A 21717-nucleotide genomic window follows, 5' to 3' on the forward strand; every position below is an offset into this window, starting at 1 on the left:
AAGAAACATAGAGAGACCTATTTTTTCCATCTCTGTGTCCACACGAAGAAATCTGCTCCCAAAAACTTCCCAAGAGAATGCCCCCCTCACATAGCAGGGAATATCATCAAACAACTTTTTTTTTAACAATAAAACCTACAAGTCCAGAAATACAAGAGCTAATTCTGATCTCACTTACACCAGTATAGATCAGGAGGAACTCCACTGAGATCAGTGAGTTAAGCCTTGCTGGAATATGCATAAAACAGAAATATACTTTTGGAGATTTTCTTTTAACATTCTAAACCAGCAGTTCTGAAACTGTGGGTCAGGACCCCAAAGTGGGTCGCGACCTCCTTTGAATGAGGTTGCCAGAGCTGGTTTAGACTTGCTAGGGCCCAGGGCTGAAGCCCGAATCCCACTGCCCAGGGCCAAAGCTGAAGTCCAAGGGCTGGCAGCAGGGCTCAGGTTGCAGGCCCCCTACCTGGGACTGAAGTCCTTGAACTTCAGCTTTGCCCCCCCCCCCGCAACCCCCCCAGAGCGGTGGGGCTCGGGTTTTTCCCCCCCCACCACCACCAGGGGAAGTGGGGCTTGGGTGGGCTCAGGCTTCGGTCCCCCCTCCTGGGGTCGTTAAGTAATTTTTGTTGTCAGAAGAGGATCGCGGTTCAATGAAGTTTGAGAACCCCTGATCTAAACAACTGAGTTTCAAGTCAAGTATTATATTATTTCATTTTCTCACCAAGATCAAACTGAACTGGGTCTACCAGTCAGTAAGCTCATTTATTTAAAGAACATGCAGCAACCTCTCTCAGCTGTTCTATCACTATCACTTTCAAAATAAATGATATTGTTGTGTCTGTCTGACACCAACAGTGTAGGGCAGGGACAAATACGTGATAGGGTCTACTGAGCCTAGAGGATTTTCAGGGGGTTTGGGGCTTGCTATGCTGTGCTGCACATGGCCAATGCTTTTTATATTAAATTAAATCAATATATGAACTTTGGGTTTTATTTTCCTTTCAAGATACCATGGTGGTTGGAAAAGGCCTATTCTTATTTCCTAAACTGTTTGCGGCAAAGGAAGATAATTTTGGGGGAAGATGTAGCTGCACTCCTGAAGAGAATGGTCCCACAAGCAAGTACACCCTATTCCAGTGTGCAAACAGAGCTCCAGAACAGAGCAGATCTATTGTGCAGTATTGCCAGCCAAGAGGAATGGTGCACGCTGGGAGGAGAGGAACGGAACATAAAAAGTCAGCACCAGCACCAGCATATTATACACATTCCCTTCAGCGCTACTCTGCAGAGTCACAGGGCTGCCCAGTTTATAAGTGGGCTAATAGTGGGACCAGAACATACTGATGTTAATTCCTCACCTCAACCACTTGCTCTTTTTCACTTAACAGAGAATATCTGTGGCTTTGGGGGGCTGGGGGTTATTATTCCAGTCTCTCTCCCCCAACACAAGCCTGTTTAATCTTTTACTGTCTCCTATTTCTTCCTTCATTTCTTATTTCCTGTGGGTTTGTCTCACCTGTGCCCATCTTACACAAAGCCTGAGCCTTCTTCTCACCCTTCGTCAAAATGCAGAACTATACAAAGCACAAAGAGACAGTGTGGTCTAATGGTTAGAAAAAGGGACTGTGTATCAGAAGGTTCTTGTTTCAGTTCTACCACAAACATACTGTGTGGTCTATAAGGGAACTCACCTAAAATCTATGTACTTCATTTTCCCTTTCTTTTTTTAGTTTCACTTGCTGTACTTTGACAGCTGAGTCTGTGGAACTCTAATCTTCTTGTGCTGAAAGCTCTCTCAGACACAGAGCACTTCCTCCTCGGTGCCACAATCGCGAACACATGATCAGAGGTAAGAACTGAAACCATATTATTCTTTTACCAGAAAGTGGCAATCCAAAGTATGTATTAGACAGCATCCAAGGCAAAGAAGAAGAACACTTTGAAAGATGCAAATAAAATTTATTTCAGTCAGAACTAAAGCATGCAAAGCACTCATCATGAACTGAGTCACCAGAAGAGGACAGACAAATACAATTCCCAAAACTGCTGAAAATAAATAGGTGCATAGTTCTAGCTTGTGTTTTATAGCTTATTCTTGTACTTGATACATAAAGAATGTACATGACAGCAACTACATCAAAACCCAGTTATTATAAAACAGTAGGCTGAAATCTGGTATGTATTTGCATTTTTTTAATATGAAGAGTGGTTTAATTTAAATTATCTATGCAAACCCACAGGCAATTTGAATCTATCTGGAAAATTAATTTATGATAATGATGTAATAAATATTCAGTACTTGCCATGTAAACCAAATGATCACTCAGGGGGCTCTTTCTGAGAGAGAAAAAATGCAATCTTGCAAAGTAAACCACCTTTTCCAGAGTACTGCCGTATGTCTCACAGATATTTCAAATACCTCTTGGCATTGTTTATGGAGTGAATGTGGTAGGTTAAAGGAGAAAACAGTGAATTGAAACTAAAAATAAAAATGTAGATTTAAAATAAGAACACGTTTCCTGAAAGAATCTGAATTCTGCAGTGGAAATATCTGGCTAAAAAAGTAGTTGAGGTGGTTTTTAAGACTAGATGACCTGGGATTCTTTTCAAGCCCTGCTATCTACAGATCTGGAAGCAAAGTTAACTAAGTGCACAATATGGTTTCAAAGAGTTTTCCCATTTTGCCAAAGGCAAATTAGATTAGAATTCAAGAAGTTAGAACAATAAGGGGTTGGTTTGGAAAAAAAATTTGAACACTTAACCACCACCGATTTTTGAGTCCAAACCTACATCCACTGAAGTTCAGTGACTTCAGCTAGATCTGACCAATTATTGCCCTCTCACTGTTAGATTTACAATAGATTTAAAGTTAATTTTTAAGGCTCTAATCCCCAGTAAATATAAGTCACTGGAAAGACTCCCATTCATTTCAATGGGATTTGGATCAAGCCCTATGTGCAGTACTCAGAACAGTAGTTATAGGCAACATACTCAAGTCATCCACCTTTCAGCTACAGCTTCTCTGAGATAAGGCTCACATGGACACTTACAAAGGCTACTATAATTACACCATTCAATTTAAAATGTCACCAACATCCAAGTCTCTCTGATGAGAAACTTGTGCGGCCTTTGCAGAAAGCTCCTAACATCATGTTGGGATTCCCTCATTCCACAACTTCCTGGAAAGTGTAGTGGGGAGATTTTATATACACAGAGAACATGAAACAATGGGTGTTACCATACACACAGTATTTTCTACTGCATGCATCCAATGAAGTGAGCTGTAGCTCACGAAAGCTTATGCTCAAATAAATTTGTTAGTCTCTAAGGTGCCACAAGTCCTCCTTTTCTTTTTGCGGATACAGACTAACACGGCTGCTACTCTGAAACCGAAAAGTGTACGTCCTTAAACCTATTTCCAACCAAAGAGTAACTAAACACAAAATTTATTATTACTGTGAATATCACAAACAAGGAAGAACCAAAAAGAAACATATAAAAACATATGTGCCCCTTCTTATACCTCCCCAAGCAACAGAGTGCAGTCAAAAAGCCAAAGATGCCAGCATCATAACAGGCAATTAAAGAGCATTTCTTTGATATATTTATGTGGGAGAAAGATAAATCATTCAATCTGACATTGTCAATAAACTTAGTATCCTGAATCATTTCAGGATCAGCGAGGAAACCCAGTGAAAACTGAGATCAAACCATCCCTCCAGACTAGAAAGAAATTATTTTACATATTAAAGGAGACCAGGTAGGGTAATGCAATGAAATTGGCTGTGGCAATCCTCTATGACAATTGAATTCACTACGTTCAAAGGAAATTTTAAAAGAAGTGGAACCAAATTATTTAAATACTGGACCAGAAGCCAAAGAACTGAATGCCGCTACTGCAGAGAGTCATATTTCTTGAAAATTGACAATCAAGGACCAGTAGAGACATTAGTTACAAGTCTACAGATAAATCTATTTTACATGGATTTAGAAGAGGAAGATTCAGACCAAGTAATCTCCTTGCTCTTTTATACAAACAAGGCTTATCATGCCAGGACATAAGGCATGATTTATCTAATTTTTTCAAAAAGCTGCTTGCCAGCTGTAACAGGATCCTAGCTTTAAATTCAGCATGTAATTGTGGGAATATCACACTTGCCAGCATTCTCCTGCATGACTAGTTTGCTAGACAAGGCCTGATTGCTGCCTATCTACTATATGGCTTGCCCAGACTTTTCCAGGTGACGTACATAGGTACAGTTCGATATACAGTAGCGCTGTTTGATCCAGCTAGTTTACATTCCAATAGAATTTTAGCACATCTAAGATTCTTGCCATTTTCCATTACCATACTGAAGCAGTGCCAGAGAGAATCCCTTTTTCCAACCCTCAACATTCCTCTTACAAGGGATACAGTCAGGATTGACAGTCTCCAAATTTACATTATTTTTAAAACTACAATTTGTTTTTACTCATTCCTAATCTAAACCTTTCCTGCAGCATAGTTAAACTGCTGGGTGCACTCCCAGAACAGTAAACCCAGGCTCTGGATTTCTCCACCATTGCAGGTGTCTGAGTGAATGCGATAAGTGCACATAGATGGCGCTGTTTCTCCACTCTTTGCCTGTGTTCCGATCTTACATGCAATAAAGGTGTTGAAATATACACAAATCCTGCTCTTCCAATCTGTTCACAAGAACAGGACAGTCAGGTAGGGCAAAGGAGACAGCACAAAGGGCACACATGCTCACCTTTTTCCTCTGTATGCCTACATGCTGGCAAGCTAAACTTGATCAGTCCAATTTTAGACCTGGTGGCCTTGACAGTGTCTCTCTAAAAGAAAAGGAGTACTTGTGGCACCTTAGAGACTAACAAATTTATTTGAGCATAAGCTTTCGTGAGCTACAGCTTACTTCATCGGATGCATTCGGTGGATGAAGTGAGCTGTAGCTCACGAAAGCTTATGCTCAATAAATTTGTTAGTCTCTAAGGTGCCACAAGTACTCCTTTTCTTTTTGCGAATACAGACTAACACAGCTGCTACTTTGAAAAGTGTCTCTTTAAACTCACTTGCACTATTTGTCTGTCCCAGACTGAGTTGGTAACCAATTCCCTAGCGAGTATTTAAAATACATAGGGAGTGAAAATCATTCTGCCCTAATTCCATATTTAAGAGTAATTTCCTAGCTATTTGACTTTGTCCCTTGAACTCCTCAACAGCATGAACAATTAATCTCATTCCACTTCACAAAATCCCTCCATAACTCCAAATACTTTTACTAAGTATCTTTAAAATATTCTCCTCTACAATGACTGCAAATTCAATCTCTTCGACCTTTCTTCATAACAAAGTCTATAAGACATGTATGATCCTAGTTGCCCCAATCTTGTATATCAGCAATAGTGGATTTACATTCTTCCCCTTGTCAATCCATCACAGTAGCCTTGCATGGATAGCTCAAGATTTTCCTTTTTACAGTAACCTCTACACCCCTTCCAGATCACTTTACTGCCAGACTACTCCATTTCTGCTGTTCTCTCTATTTAAGATTGTTGCCTCCAATCTTATTATGTTCCATTTTCTCCATTATTCTGCATCTCTCTTACAAAGTCCTTCATACAAAACATATAAATTTTTGTGCCTTAAGGTAAATACACTCTTGCTCTATTTCCAGCATTGATGCTGTTAGCAAATTTTGTTCTTACATTTATTTAGATTTATTAAATGAGATCAGATATTCTCAGAGGCCCCAAATCAGCAAAAGAATTTAAGCATACTCATCACATTTGGCATATGACTAGTCAATGGAACTTATATATGACTGTGTACAAGGACAATGCTGGATAAGGGCCTCGGTACATGTATGATATCTGAAATGTAATTATTAAACAAAGCAAAAGCTTTACCAACTGGCTGCATGTCAAAAAAGACCCCTATTCCAATTCCCTAGCTCACCTACAGAAAAAAGAGCCTGAGATTCATCTAATTCACATATCTCAAACCTTTATAAGCAGAGAGCTTGAAAGATCAACAAATTCAGGTTCTGTTGAACCAGTCAAGACAGTGAGTTCCAGAGTCAAAAAGTTTACTAATTGAAAATGCTTTCTCAAACCCCAATCTATTTAAAGTCTGCAAGCTGCTCAGTTGATTTCAACTGCCCTGGTACTTGAGGGGGAGAGGTGGACTCAAATTACACAGAGATTAGTAGGTCAAAATCAGCACCTGGAAATCCTGGGAACCACAGCAGGCTAAACAGGACCATTATGCAAGTGGCTAGCACAGATTGCATTAGTTATTTATTGTCAACCAAATAACTTAAAACAATCATAATAATGTTCCCAAAACCAACCACTGAAATACTCTATTTGTCATCCTTGACTTGCTGGACAAGCTGCAGTTATTAATGCTTTGTTTTTAGGTTTTACTCAACAACCTCTTCCAACCTTTTTCTGCAACTCTTCACCTTAGCACATATGCTTTGATGTTGTAAATTAGCAAAAGTCTTTTTAAAATATAGCATAATAATAATAATAATAATAATAACAATAATAATACATTCTAGGAATTCAAGTTAGTTAACAAGCACTGTTGCTCAAAAATCCATGCCAATTCTCTTTACAGACACTAGCCATCGCTTAGATAAAATCATGTAATACTGCGTACATATTCAATTTGAAAACGAATCTATTTAAAAATCAGCTAAAAGAAGTTTCAATTACTACACATGCCTCTGAATCCCACTGCCAATTTCTGACAATAGCACAATCACATTTTCCAATATTTAAAAATATTTTTCTCTCCCCTCATCCTGTGTGAAAGACCCATTCATGTAGGGCAGAGGTTCTCAAACTGCGGTCCATGAGCTCCAGTCAGGTGGTCCGTGGATAGTTCCCTCTAAGGTACGTGCCTGGGCAGCCGTACACGAGAGAATGAAGGGCCACCCCCATAATTTAGTGGAGCCGCGCAGGTGTGGCTCCACTAATTAGGTGCCTGGACCCGGGAGAAGACGTACATGTAAGGTGCGGTGGTGGCCTTGGGGGGAATAGGGGGTAGGTAGGAGGGGGCAGTGGGGTGAGAAGAGGGGGTGGGAGGAATTTGGGATATGCTGGGCTGCGGCGGCCAGAGAAAGAGGTGACATTCCCCAGCTCCAGGGCTGTGGCTGCCGGGGAGAGAGAGCCCTCCTTCCCAGCCTCAGCTCTGTGTCTGCTGTGGTGGGGGAGAGACCCCACTCCCTCCCAGCCCCAGTTTGGGGGCTGCTGCAGTGCAGGAGAGACGGCACATCCATTGAATTGGAAAGATAAGACTACTGATATTAAAATATGAGTTGTGTGCTTTTATTTGTAGAACAAAAAAAGTTCATTATTAAGGTTTTTTATATAGCACTTTTATCCAAAGCGCTTTACAATAGCTAGCTAACGGTACAATCAACATTTGGAAAGATCATTACATGGTCCGCTGACCCCCTCAGCAATTTTCAAGTGGTCCGCGAAAAAAAAGTTTGAGAACCACTGATGTAGGGAAAATTAACTAAAAGACTATACGATGCTAACATGAAATTAACTATACTCAAAGTGCACAAAGCAAGCAACATGAAAAAAATAGGGGAAAATATTTTTCTCGTCTCTTTCAGCTACAGTAATCCTAGAAGTTGTCTGTAACAAGAGTAGGTAAAAATATAGACAGACGTATGATTTTTAAGATAATGGTAACCCTTTAACTGAATCAATTAGAAATTGTTTCCTGTATCTCATATGCAGGTTTTGGGGGTTGTGGTTTTTTGTTTTTAAAGGTGGTGGAAGGATCCCAGACCTAAAGGGCATGGGAGAAAGATTCTGAGCTAGCGTCTGACTCACCAAAGTCAAGAAGTCACATACCATCACATTTTTTCCTCAATATAAATACTAATAATTTTACAGGCCCTGGAACAATCAGATCTATGAGAGTGAGCCTCATTCCCTGGAAAGAACCCCACTGAATTCAGTAGGACTCCACATACGAGCAGACATCTGCCTGTGTGGACTCCATTGAACTCAATGGGATCTACCCATATGGATCCAATTGTGGGACTGGGGCCTTATTCAGTAAAAAATACTCCCCTCCCCTTAGCACTTAATGAAGGCTATGAAGAACCAAAGGACTCTTTGTTGAGTATGTATTTACAGAAACTCTCATAAGATTATTAATTATTTCGTATACTGCAGTAGAACCTAACATGTGCAAGGCAGTTTCCAAACACAGAGTAAGACACATTACCTGCCCCACTATCTGTAAAGAATAGTAATGCTATCAGAAGTGAGAAAATCTTGATTCCCATATAGTATGTTTTATTCTGGTATATTTTTATTAACTGAAATAAATAAATGCAATTGATAAAAATCCATAGACCAAAGTGTTACAATATTAATTTAGGTGTGAGATAGAAGTATCCCACCAGCTCTGGTACCAGCAGACTTCACCAAAACAGCATCTACTTTACAAATAGTTCTGATTGAACATGAGGCGTGAAGGAATTATGCCAGGGCATGTACACTTGATGAATTAGTGCAATTCTACCAGTGCTCCTAATTCACATCACTAATGCTTACAAGGTGCAGCATTTTCTTCCCAGCAGGTGCATCCCCATTGCCTGTTTCCCACTTCATAGTCCCTTTTTCAGATACTCAGCTGCATATCTGTTTATAAAACTACTGTTAAAAACCCCCCACTTTATCTCACATTTGGATTATAAAGCTGTCAGTGTACACTTCACAATCATCTTTTCACTTGCTCATTTAATGTATACCTACAGCATATTGATTATGAAGATAAGTGAAGTGTGGGATGCCATCAGGTTCAAAGATAGAACTGTGACATTTATTTTGCCCCTTTTAAAATGTGTGTTAGTCACAAGGGCAGAAAAAAGGGACATATAAATAGATTAATAAAACATGTCAACCAAACATTCAGGGGTCCTGGAACAATTTGTATAATGGGGGTGCTGAGAGCCATTGAACCAAACTGTAAACCATGTACATAATGGAATCCACTTCCAGGCAGCGGTGCTACAGCACCCCACCCCCTAACCCCACTTCCCTAGTTCTAACACCCATGCAAACATCAGCAGGTTTCATATTACAGCCCAGCCTGTTGTTTTGGTCCTTTAGGATATTCTAAGAGAAATCGTGGGATTGAAGATCACTAAAGAGGATGACTTAACTAGTGTAACAAAATTACTAATATAAGTCCTACAAAGTATCTTTGCAGAGAGGAACTATGAGAATTCAATGTTTGAAAACTGTTTTGCCAGAGGAGGACTGCTGGATGGGGCCTATAATAGCGTAACTAATCGGAAATGAATTGTTTAAATTACTAAACTGGAATGTTAATGGACTCCTATCAAAAGCTAAAGTTATGAGAACTTTAAAGGATGTAAGGCAAATATTATTACATGCCTAGACTGGACACCATTAAGAAGTAAGCAAATACCGCACTGACTTGAACACAATATTTCCTATATATAGGACCTGATACTGCATTCCTTGAGTACCCAAAACTTCCCTTCACTTCCACAAGAGGTGTGTGTGTGTGTGTATATATGTAAGAAATGCAGAACGTGCCCCTTGGAATATACAGCGCAATAGCTCGGGCATTTATTTTTTTAGTGGTATTCACACAGCATGAAAAAGCAACAGTGAAATTAGAAAATGGCTGAATACTATAACCATGCCTCATTTTTGAAAAGCTGAACAACATGTCACTTTGTTGAGGTCTACACGAGTAAAATATGAGGTCAACAGATAAGACCTTATTCTGGTTAAAGCACTTGACTTAAATAGTAGTTTTTCTTGGGAAATTAGCTCGAAATTACAAGCTAGATTTCCAATATTATTTGTCTTTCTTTAAACTGAAATTCTTATTCTGTAAACCCAACCCATAATGAAGCTATACATTTACATAAGTGATTAGATATTCAAGTCACAGTGGTCACCCTTAAAAATTCAATATTTACTTCTCCATGGGTTATAAATGTGTTTAATACTGAGCCCCATTCTTCCCTTATGCTCAGTTCTACAGTCACACTAAGGGTAACTGAGAACAAAAACGGTCCCTCTAAGTCTAGGAAATATAGCTGCAGAGTAAAATACTGTGGTATGGGAAATGTTAGATGTTCGATGTCACTTTATACAGAGTACTAATATAACAACCTATACTACTCCCAATGGCACCAGTGGCACAGTTCACATTGGCTCCAGTGGGAGCAGGATCAAGACAATATATTTCTAAACTAATAAATAAATGAGTAGCTACATTTGCATAGATCAAAAGTGTATAGATAAAGTATAACTCAATGAATAATTTAACAATTAATTTAAAAACCAACGCTTAATTGCAGATGGTACAATTACATCTTATCTGTTAAAACCTCAAGAAGGTAAATAATTAAATTTTAATTAAGTTCCATGCTAACCAAGTCTTAATTGCAAATAATAAATGCATAGAAAAGAGAATGAATTAATAAATTAATATATTAGCCTGCTATAGATAAATATATTAGTGCTGAGAAAATAAGAAACAATTAACTTATATTTCAAAATGGTTAATTTAACTCCCCATAGGAGTACAATTACTGTACCCACTGAAACAAACATTCTTGTTTATAACATTGTAACTTTCCAAATTTCTCACTTTTCACCTCGATGTGAATAATATGACCTTCTTATTGGTCCATGGTCACTCGCAGGGAGTGCTGATACTTGTCAAAATCAAACGTAGGTTGATTAGCTGAGACCACAGAATAGAAAAAGGAGGTATAGACAGACAAGTAATCCAGTGAATGAACACTGAAGGCCAAATTCTTCCTTCATGTACAGCCATTGAGCTTCATTTAGCCCTTGGTGTCAATATTAAGTGGGATGGGGAAATCTTTCAAAGCCTCTACAGAAGTCTTTAGGTATTTTTGGCAGAGAAGAATTTACATTCCTTTTAAAGTATTGCTGTACTTCTTCACTTGGCCAAGTATTTTATTTTTTACACTAACTAGAGTTAAAAGGGAGAACCTTGCGTTATAAGGAAGTTACTGACATGATTCTATAATCACATATCCATGTAATGGGTAGATTTTATGTTCAAAGAAACTGACATTACAGAGCAAAGATATCAGGCTAGGAACCTTCCACACAGCAGCTAAGCACACAGCCAACAATCAGGTGAAAAATATTATTTATGCTGAAGGTTCTGTCCCATCAGATTTTAATCAATTACATGATATGCTTGTGCATCTAATATACATTAATTCAATTCTAATTCATTCAAGCAACTGAGCACCTACAAAAAATAGTTATTAAAGAAAACAATAACAAGGGTCATAAGACACTCAAATGGAGCAAAAGTGTTCCACACTGTAGAAATACACATTTATTTAACACATTTGATAAGGCTAGCTAACATCTCTCTTTCAGTCACTCCATCTTAATCCCAATTCCTAATTGAGTTTGTATACATTAAAGATGATAAAATTAACCTCTGATTTACTGTATAATTTTTATTTATTTGGTGAGTAGGCAGATGTTATTGATGTGTGTTATAATTTGCAGGCCTCTGCAATTCTGTATAATCTCACATTCTGAATCAGCCCCTGGCATTCTATAGGAATGCCTCACAATTATCCAGTCGTCCTCCTTAATATTTTCTAAAATGCTAAAGATCCATCAACCTGCAATAAAGTTCTGAGGTTGCTCTCCATCTGCGTCTCAAATAGACATGCATTCTGTGAAACAAAATGGAGATGCTATTGATTTTACTTCTGAGTGACAGACTATTGAATAACTAGGATACACAATGTGGTGCTCAACTCTGAGACCAGCATGGAAATTTGCAGGGAAAAGTAAGAAAGAACAAGGCAAACATGACTTAAACCAATAACAGCTGATGACAAATTTGCTCAGGAATTTATTCTTACATTCTTTTGAGAGAAGATGGCACTCAAAGGGAATAATTCCAGCCAGACAAGATTTCTGAAGTGAAGCCTAACCACGTAATAAGTAAGTTAATGCAGAGAAACTAAAACTTTTCTCCATCTGCCGAGAGGCCAGTAGGTCCCGCTGAACTATTCAAACCTTGGAAAGGACTAAAAAAGAAAGCTGAATTCTCAGCTATACCCTGTAAATAAATGGGGAGCAGAGCTGGAGGGTACAGGCACAAAGAGCTATATGTGGGCTATCTGTTCCTTAGATCAGTTTTCAACTGGTCTTATACCCAGCATATTTTATAGCAGCCCTGGGAGTGCTATAAACTATGCCAATTTGTAACAGTCCTCAAGATGCCATTATGCTGACAGGGGTCGCAGGAGCAAGTATGCTCAGGCCACACCCCCGACACCCCTGCAACACCAGCTGAGAAGAATCCTTATCTGCTCAGTTAGGGTAGCTTTCTCTTCCTGTTGCATAGCCAGAAGTCTTTCTATCTGTTTTTTCCTCATACATAAAATTAAAACTTGATTTTATAAAACATATTTGGAAAATTAAGAGCTATGAGATGGAGTTTTTGAAACATGGTCCTCAGAGCTAGACCAACACTGAATGTGTTGGAAACCCCCCCCCCCATTAAAATAAGTACAATATAAATATTTGCAAAAAAAGTGAACGTTTGTATTTATTTGGAATTTTCAAAACAAAGCTATTAAAAAGAAAATACTGCTGACCAATGTTATCCATTTCGATAAACTGCAGTGTACTTGCAATGCAAACTTTCAGCAAGGAAATGTTTACATCATATTGGAAGCTATGAAGCTAAATGTCCACCAACACATTCCATGAAGTCATTGATCCAAGTGCCCTTGTACAATCCATGTGCTATATTAGGGGTATTAGGAACCAACAGAGTCACATTTCTATTATTCATTCAATCTTTGCAGCACTACAGACTGCCACTACCATCTACAAAGCACTTCTTTCTTTCTTCTGGTATGGTACAATGATGGTGTTTTGTAGAATTGTAGATTTTTTATAATTAAGAAAAAAATCACAAAACAAGTGTTATAAGTATATTGTGCAACAAGTACACCTGACTGTCACTAAGACCTAAAATAGTGATTTGCGGGACAATTTCTATCACATCTGTTCAGGGACGGTAGCTAGTACGTCTAGGATCCTGCTGGTTGGAGCACAATCCATGGAGAATCCAGGGGGGACATACAGCATAATTCACTCTACTGTGTGTGCACCTAACAACTGACTACTGTCAATGATAGCCTGTGTTCTGGTCACATGGTAGCAATACTTGGGGATGTGGTGTTCTATCCAGGTGGTAGACAGTTCCCATCCCAAGTGCTCTGCTGAGGTAGGGGTCCCACCCTGCTTCTTCAAGGATTGTAAAGAGGTGCTCTACAACCTCTTTGCCTAGTAGAAATGGTAAAGACTGAAATGTGTTTCATTTCTCTGTTTTTTGTTTTTTGGAGAGGATATTTTGGAGTTCAAGTGCTATATGTTTGTGTTTGCTTTGAAAGTAAGGAGCTCTGAAAATATTTGTCTAATGCTCTTTGCTATCTAGCACTAAAGCCCTGTTTTTCAATACTTGGGTCATTATTTCTGATGCTGAAATCCTGGAGCACCTTATTTAAAAATAACACATTTATTCTTGGAGGCAGTTGTGTGTTGCTGCAGAATTTTTTTAAAAATATGTGTTTCAGAAAGGAGATGCAGAAAGAGAGAGAAGAGGGGGACACAAAGTGGTCTTATTCTCTCATGCGTTTACTCCTTCCTTTAATCCTACTCTCTGCCCCTACCTACTCATTTTTTTTCTTTTCCCGTCCTTCTCATTTCAAGCCTGTCATATCACCCATTTTTTAAAAAAAAATTCTTCCCCGTGCCCTGAGACATCAGGGGCCGCAGAGCCAACTCTCACTGAACTCAGGAAACAGTCTTTGGCTCCAAAGTACATTGACTCTCACCCCAGATGTCTAGGGCCATTTTTACAGATGTCTGAGAAGGAAACCTCTGAGTCTGACAAATTTAGCCACTTTGGCATGTCAGTTGTTGATTATTCACTATAGAAAAGTAATGTGACTCAATGTACTATTCATTCCTGTAGAAAAGACAAAACACCTGCTACACCACAAAAATGTTCCAAGTAGTAAAAGCTCAAGACCTTCATCCAAATGTCAATAACTGTGGCTGTTATTTCATAAAATGAATGCTCCTCTGAACAACTAATAATGTGAGTTTTGTTAAAGAAATATATTCCATGGTATTAGCTGAGTATAAAGTCCAAGATTTCACTTCTTCAGAATGTATGTCAACAGTTTAAAAAATAATATTTAAACAAAGCTCCACCATTAGTTTTTAAACAGTATTCTAATCAGCTCTATCAGATTGATAATGAATTGAAAGGAAAGGAATGTCAGCCTTACAAAATACCAAATGGCAATCCCTTTGGCTCTACTAACGGTGAAATGTCAATGTTTTGAAAAGTTTACTTTACATTTGCAATTAATATAATTATTTTATTTAGGAGGCTAGATCTAAACTATCTCAAGAATTTCTAAGGTGCCTACCTTGGTAATATCTATGTCCCTAGCTCAGCAAAACATTTAACCACATGCTTCATTTTAAGCACATGCTGAGGTTTTTCTGCTGAATAGGGATGGGATTACCCTCAGAACGTATCCATATGGAGACAGTACACAGCAAGCCAAGCAGTAAGTCACCATGTGGACCCTGCTGCTCCGTGGCAAGCTACGGCACTGTACATTCACATCCTAGCTTGCCACACACTAAACGGCAGGTCTACACCAGAAGTGCTACATTGGCGCAGCTGCACCGATGTGTGTGTCTGGTGAAGACCGATGCAGCTCTGCCAATGTAGTGTCTCCTGACAAAATAGCGCTGGTGTGGACAGTGCTTAGGCCGCTGTAACTTGCGTCGCTCATGGGGGTGTCTTTTTCACACACCTGAGCGATGTACATTAGATTGACTTAAGCGATAGTGTAGACCTGCCTTAAGCCTCCATGTGGACAAACTTTCAGACTTAAACGTTCAGCTTGTGCTTAGGTGCTTTGAATCCAGGCCTAAGTGCCAAGATTTTACATATCTGAACATAATTAAAGGGACAGTGATTCCCACCCTCTCCTTAGAGTTCCACCAAATTTTAAGGGATTTCCATTGGATGACTGATAACAGGGTTTTGATGCCAGTGTGAGGATCACACTTTTGACTTACTCTTCTTAGTGAATCTGTTTGGGATGTACACTGAGCAGGTAAAAGTGTGACATTCCACTAAGGACATTCTGGTTAATTTCTCCTGGGGAGAAAGGAGGAAAGCATGGCAATAAGTGAGCAGAGGAGAAGGGAAAAGAAGGAAGAAAGGAAGCAGCAAAAAGAAGGGGAGAAGGGGAAAGCAGAAGATGGAGAAAGGTGCAGCAAGTCCCCTCACTTATCGTCAGGATTCCATACCACTATCACATTCAAATGTTTCTCTTAGCCTCTCTTCATCTTTTCTTTTCAGTTTGAATTAGGGGCCAGATATGGCAATAGATAAAGTATATAGCTAGCTTCTGCAACAGATTATGGGAGGTATATATGCAAGTATGTTGTACTGAATCCAGTATAACAAAGCTAGAAACTATGGGTCAAACTCACCCATAATGCATAAGCAGGTACAGCTCTCTTGACTTGTGCCCTTGTTGCCAGGAAAGCTAACGGCATTTTGGGCTGTATAAGTAGGAGCACTGCCAGCAGATCAAGGGACGTGATCGTTTCCCTCTATTCGACATTGGTGAGGCCTCATCTGGAGTACTGTGCCCAGTTTTGGGCCCCACACTACAAGAAGGATGTGGAAAAATTGGAAAGAGTCCAGCGGAGGGCAACAAAAATGATTAGGGGACTGGAACACATGACTTATGAGGAGAGGCTGAGGGAACTGGGATTGTTTAGTCTGCGGAAGAGAAGAATGAGGGGGGATTTGATAGCTGCTTTCAACGACCTGAAAGGGGGTTCCAAAGAAGATGGAGCTAGACTGTTCTCAGTGGTAGCAGATGACAGAACGAGGAGTAATGGTCTCAAGTTGCAGTTGGGGAGGTTTAGGTTGGATATTAGGAAAAACTTTCTCACTAGGAGGGTGGTGAAGCACTGGAATGGGTTACCTATGAATGGTGGAATCTTCTTCCTTAGAGATTTTTAAAGTCAGGCTTGACAAAGCCCTGGCTGGCATGATTTAATTGGAGACTGGTCCTGCTTTGAGCAGGGGGTTGGACTAGATGACCTCCTGAGGTCCCTTCCAACCCTGATGTTCTATGATTCTAAGAGTAGTGAGGCAACATTTCTTCACCATGATTCTATGATTTCACTCAAGATACATCCACATACGCTGCCAGTACATTTAGCTATATTTCCTTCACACAAAAGATTTCCTTAATATGTTCTTGGGTCTGTGCTGTCCTAAGAAAATGTTTTATGTCACTCTTTATTTTTATATCTGCATGCAAGTACTTGCCTTTAAAAATACTGGAGTAAAAACAGAACTTTGATAAATTTGATCAATATATCACCTGAGATATGAAGGAGATGTCAGAAAGTTCAGGTGAACAGAAAATATATAGGCAAATATTGTATTTATGTATATTAAGCGTCTTTTGCTGTAATCCTAAAATGAGATGAAAATGAAGGCCAGTGATACACATGCATACAGTATGTCACCTGCAGAAGGGTTTGCAAGATCATGGCCTAAGGCCACTGACCTCGCAAAGGCTCTCAATCGGACTAATTGGGGTCTGCTTATCCATATCCCTTTGCAGAAGCAGGGCCTAAATCGCTTCAAATTTATCTTTCCAAGAGGTAGTTTATAAATCTCCAAGTCATTATTCTTCCCACAAAAGTACTACAACGGTAACAACTCTGCAAGTGAATGTTCAGCTAAAGAAATAAAAACTGTTTCCACTATTTCTAGCCTTAGCTTAGACTAAAACCTTATTTATTTAAATTTTATGTTTACAAAATCCAAATGCAAGGTCTTAAACTTTAAGGCCTATTTAAAGAGAATGATATAGTAGGATGTATTTAATTACAATTTCTGATAAACATTTGTTTACTAGATATTGTAAATACAAACAGAAATGACTTTAAATTTTGTATTAAAGGACACTCTTGAAGAGACCCCAGATATGAACTCTCTCCTCCCCCACCCCACATAAAAATTAAAACCATATCTTTAAAATGCATCTCTAGTATAGAAAAAGATTAACAGCCTCTGAAACAAGGCAGCAATTATCTAAAATTGTCGGGACAAATGCATGGCAGTTAATCTGAGGATTGCCTTTTTGCTGGCAATTGTTGGCAGTCTGTTACTAATGTATGTTGGGGTTGCCTAGACCCTGGGACAATGGGCACATTTCTAATACATTCACATACACAATAACATCAGAAAAGGGGGAGTAGCCACTCTGCAACATGCTGCCCCTTCTCATTAGCTGGCAGAAATCCCTCTGCAGGACACATGCTCATTTGGGGATTTGTGGGGTTGAGGTATCAGAGTGAATGGGGAGCTGTGAAGCAGCTGCTATCCAGAACATGTTTCCTTGGAATCTAGCACATCTACAAGAGGCAAACCAGTCGCAATATACTGTTGGCATGACCAGCATTCATGACTTCTATCCCACTCTACTCAGGAAGAGGTGGTGCACAGCTGCAATGGGGAAGCTAATGACAGAACAGCTCTTGAGGGAGTCATGGTGCCAGGAAGGACTTACAGAACAGCTTAGAAGAAAAATCTGCTTCGAAGGAAAGATTGGATTCCACAGGATTTTGATCAGATTTTATTGTGGATCTCTGGGCTCTACTGAGTTGCCAGGTTGCTCATTTAGTGGGAGCTTGTGTGGCTCAATTTTTTTAGAAGATACAAAAACCAGAACTCTATTAGGATTCAGAGTTTCACGTGTTCAGATTCACCAGCAGGTTTGGTTTCAGTTACATCTTCTAAAAACTCGGGGAGCTCAAGTGAAAAAATGTAAAGGGCATTGATTAGAAAGATTGGTAACATACTTCCAATTCTGCCACAGAAAGTGTCAAATACTCCTCCAGTACCCTCAGTGCAGCCACAGCAAAGAGAGATGACAAAATGATTAAATAAGCCAGAAAAATTTAGACGACATGTTTCACAAAACGTGAACGTAAGCAAACCTTTGCAATGGTGTTTCAATATTACATTCACTAATTAAACCTTAGTTCTGACAGTTTGCAGATACATTTTAATGTAATGTGACTCACACATGAATTCAACCTTTGCCATACACTAAAAGTAAAGCAAGTTACATGAAACAACCACACAATCTGTTCCTCCAAAGAAATGTCTGGGCTAGACATTTGGCAATGAAACAGCGGATTGAATTTAGCGCTAAAGGGCAACACTGTGAAGGTGAACTCACAGCCTTCAACTCTCCGTTGACTAAAAGCTGCACATGTTGCTAAAATGATATGTGCTATCCCTGGGGCTAAGTTCACTGCCATCCACAAGAAAGCTGCTGGAAAAATATTTTAATCTTTAGAAAGCATTTATTTCTAGTGAACAGCACATTGATGCCCCTCCAGTGGTCCAAATTCATAAAGTTCAAGGTCACTTCCCTCCTCACAAATTAATCAACTTAGTTCCTTCTTCAAAGAAAACTGAATCATTTTAATTTCATATATAAATACTCAAATAAATCACCCTGTCATCTGAGATTCTCTAGCACTTAGGGCTAATGCATTTAATAGGACCAAAAAAAGTTAACAATAGTGATACTTCATTTTCTCTAAAAGAAAAGGCGTACTTGTGGCACCTTAGAGACTAACAAATTTATCTGAGCATAAGCTTTCGTGAGCTGTAGCTCACGAAAGCTTATGCTCAGATAAATTTGTTAGTCTCTAAGGTGCCACAAGTACTCCTTTTCTTTTTGTGAATACAGACTAACACAGCTGCTACTCTGAAACCTTTCATTTTCTCTATTACTCCCCAAAACCTCGGAATCTTCCTCTCTCAAGTTCTTTATTCCACAGCAACACTGCTGCCATCTCATTTCAAATGTTAGTAAAACCCACATTCACCCAAGGTAATATTCCATGTCACTGGTATGACAGAAACATAAACTGACCTTCATGAGGTGTTGATTTATCCATTTTGTGAAGGTTTTCTTTTGTACTTTGTCCCGTTCATCTGGGAAAGGAAAAAGGGAAAAAAAGAGTTTTCATTAGCTCTAAAAATAACATAGCACTGCAAAAGGTTCTGCATGGCTTATTTTATTAATATTTATAAATAAACACTCCAGTAATGTTAGAACAGAGAAACAAGCTTTGAGACAGATACATGAACTAATTTAAGTGGCACTATATATAACAGCAGTGTTTTTGTGTACAAATGTTCTTGCAATATCTCATTTTAATACAAAATATTTGCTTAGGCCAAGTCAAGTTAAAGCTTTTTATATGCAAAATATCAGGTCTCCTCTACAGTAAAATCAGCACGTCTCCTTCTGTTCTGTTAGTAATACTATCAGGAAGATCACTCGCCAGAACAAAGACTTTGGCCTTCTATTCTCAAGGTTCCACTAAAGGGATTGAGATGCACTTAAGAGCCATGACCACTTGCAGTAGGTCCTGTAAAATCTAATTAATCATAACCCATTTACCAACAGAAAGACTACTGAGTAGTTACTTGACAACAAAATACTTTTTGAACGTGGGACCCTCCGGTTCCAATATGCACGGGTGTGAGGCGCTTTCATTTAAAGATTGTATAATCTTGAATTCTTCCATCCCTAAATGCAGGCATGGATTTCACTACATTGGCATGAGGCTCTACCTGCCAGTACTTTCTTAGGTGGGAGCTGTTAGTATTAGCAGATTTCCCAAAAAGACTGAGGCAACAGGACGGAAGCAACAGAATAAAACAGTAAGATTTTATCTCATCTATGGATGGAAAGCATGAACAGGCACTCCAAATGATCACATTAAAGAATCAGGATCTTTCATTTTGGACTACAAAGGAAAAGAGGTATGTGGGTGGTGAGGGGGGTTCCTAAAAAGATAGATAGCAAAAACAAACTGTTCAAATCTCACCTTAATGTTTGCTCCCTTTCATATCACTGATCAGAACAGATTTCCTACATCTAGGCACAAAGAGCAAGATAAGGTTTCCCACCTCAATCACTGACTTTACAGACCAATACAAAATAGAACTAAAATCCAAGCAGAAATCTAGTATGAACTGCAGACTCAAACATACTGTGTAATCACTAGACAACATTATTCTGGCCTGAGCAGGCCTGCAAAATGGAGGAGGGTGCCAGGAGCCACTACCTCTTTTTTCAGCCCGTGAACAAGGTAAGGACACAGTTGTTACCCTTGTTATAACTTTTGGGTGATGGCTGCCCTCTTGCAAAAGGTGAGTGAAGCAGTGAAGCTGACTTCTCATGCACCAATCACTGGAGCTGGCCTACCATGGGAGAGCAGGCTGCACAGAAGATATGCTCCAGCTGGACTTTCCCTTAGTGTAAATTGGCTCTACGCCATATCTTACTCAGAGCCTGACATGATCTGATTTTACTTTTGCTAGTGTAAATCTACACTGACTTCAACTGGCCATAAAACAATATGCAGATCTGAATTAATTTTAATTACATGATCTGAGATTTTAGATCATTGGCTTGATTTTCAAAGGAGCTGGGCACCTTTAGTTCCCATTGACATCAGTGGGATTTGTGGGTGCTCAGCAACTCTAAAAAGAAAGCCACATATTAATAAATAACAAGCATAACCCATGTATACACTGATGACGATCTGTATATTGTGCTTAGAAGGAAATAAAATGTATACGTACAGCAGGATCTCTCTCTTTTTACCCTGAAAATAATAAACTATAGAACTGAAAAACAAGGAATCAGATGTGTTTAGTTTCACCACAGCTCAGACCTTGACTTGTATATTACCACCTCAGTTATCTTCTAGTCTAGGGAAAGTGAATCCTGTCTGGAAATTAGGAGACCTGAATTTTACTTCTTACTGATAATGTGATTTTCAGCAAGTCATTTACCTATGTGTGCATAGGGTCAGGTTATACCAGGAATCGTAATACTTAGACACCTTTATAAAGCGTTTTGGGATCTTCACATGAAACGTGCTATATACATAGCAAATGTTCTTATTCATTACAGCAAATGCTGCTCATAATGTCTTGCCTAATGAGAGGGCCCACTCAGGAACTGGGTGTCTTGGCAGTAAGTGGGGTGAAGAAATCCTTCTCCCCATACCTAAGACTGTAGAGCTGTCCTGCAACCACTAGTCTAGCCTCAGAGATAATGTAATCTTCACAGCCATAATGTGAGGTCAACGGCCAATACATCTGTTCAGGGGTGGATCCATCAGCCCCATCCACAAACCAACATAGCAGGGGGGTCCCAGGAAGCATACCACGAGTGCAAGCTTCAGAGATTCTCTCCCTTGAGCCCCCTGCACAATGGAACGGCCGTTTATTCACTGATTTGGGACCATTCATAGTGTGTTTGAGGATGTGAAGCAGAGAGGCCAATATCAGATCACAGTTTCCTCCTCAGCCACTGTCATGACCCAGAGGGCTAATGGGAGTCTTTATGATTCTGAGAGTCTAAGGTAGCAGAATTGACATATAAGCACTTAAGTAATATGTGAAAAACAAAGCTTTCCACTTGGACAACAGCAACCCAGAGAATGAAACATTCTGAGTGTTGAAACAGACAT

General features: G+C 39.3%; 1 protein-coding gene across 13 annotated transcripts in view; it reads right to left on the bottom strand.

Annotated features, from left to right (window-relative positions):
• Positions 1–21717, bottom strand: part of DST (dystonin) — a 468601-nt gene that overhangs the window by 276392 nt on the left and 170492 nt on the right. For all 13 annotated transcript variants that reach the window (XM_038397725.2, XM_038397722.2, XM_038397727.2 and 10 more), the window contains one exon: positions 19098–19159. In XM_038397725.2, the coding sequence (XP_038253653.1) occupies positions 19098–19159 (62 nt within the window). The remainder of the gene's footprint in view (positions 1–19097; positions 19160–21717) is intronic.

This window comes from Dermochelys coriacea, chromosome 3, assembly GCF_009764565.3.
Source record: "Dermochelys coriacea isolate rDerCor1 chromosome 3, rDerCor1.pri.v4, whole genome shotgun sequence".
Classification (NCBI taxonomy): Eukaryota; Metazoa; Chordata; order Testudines; family Dermochelyidae; genus Dermochelys; species Dermochelys coriacea.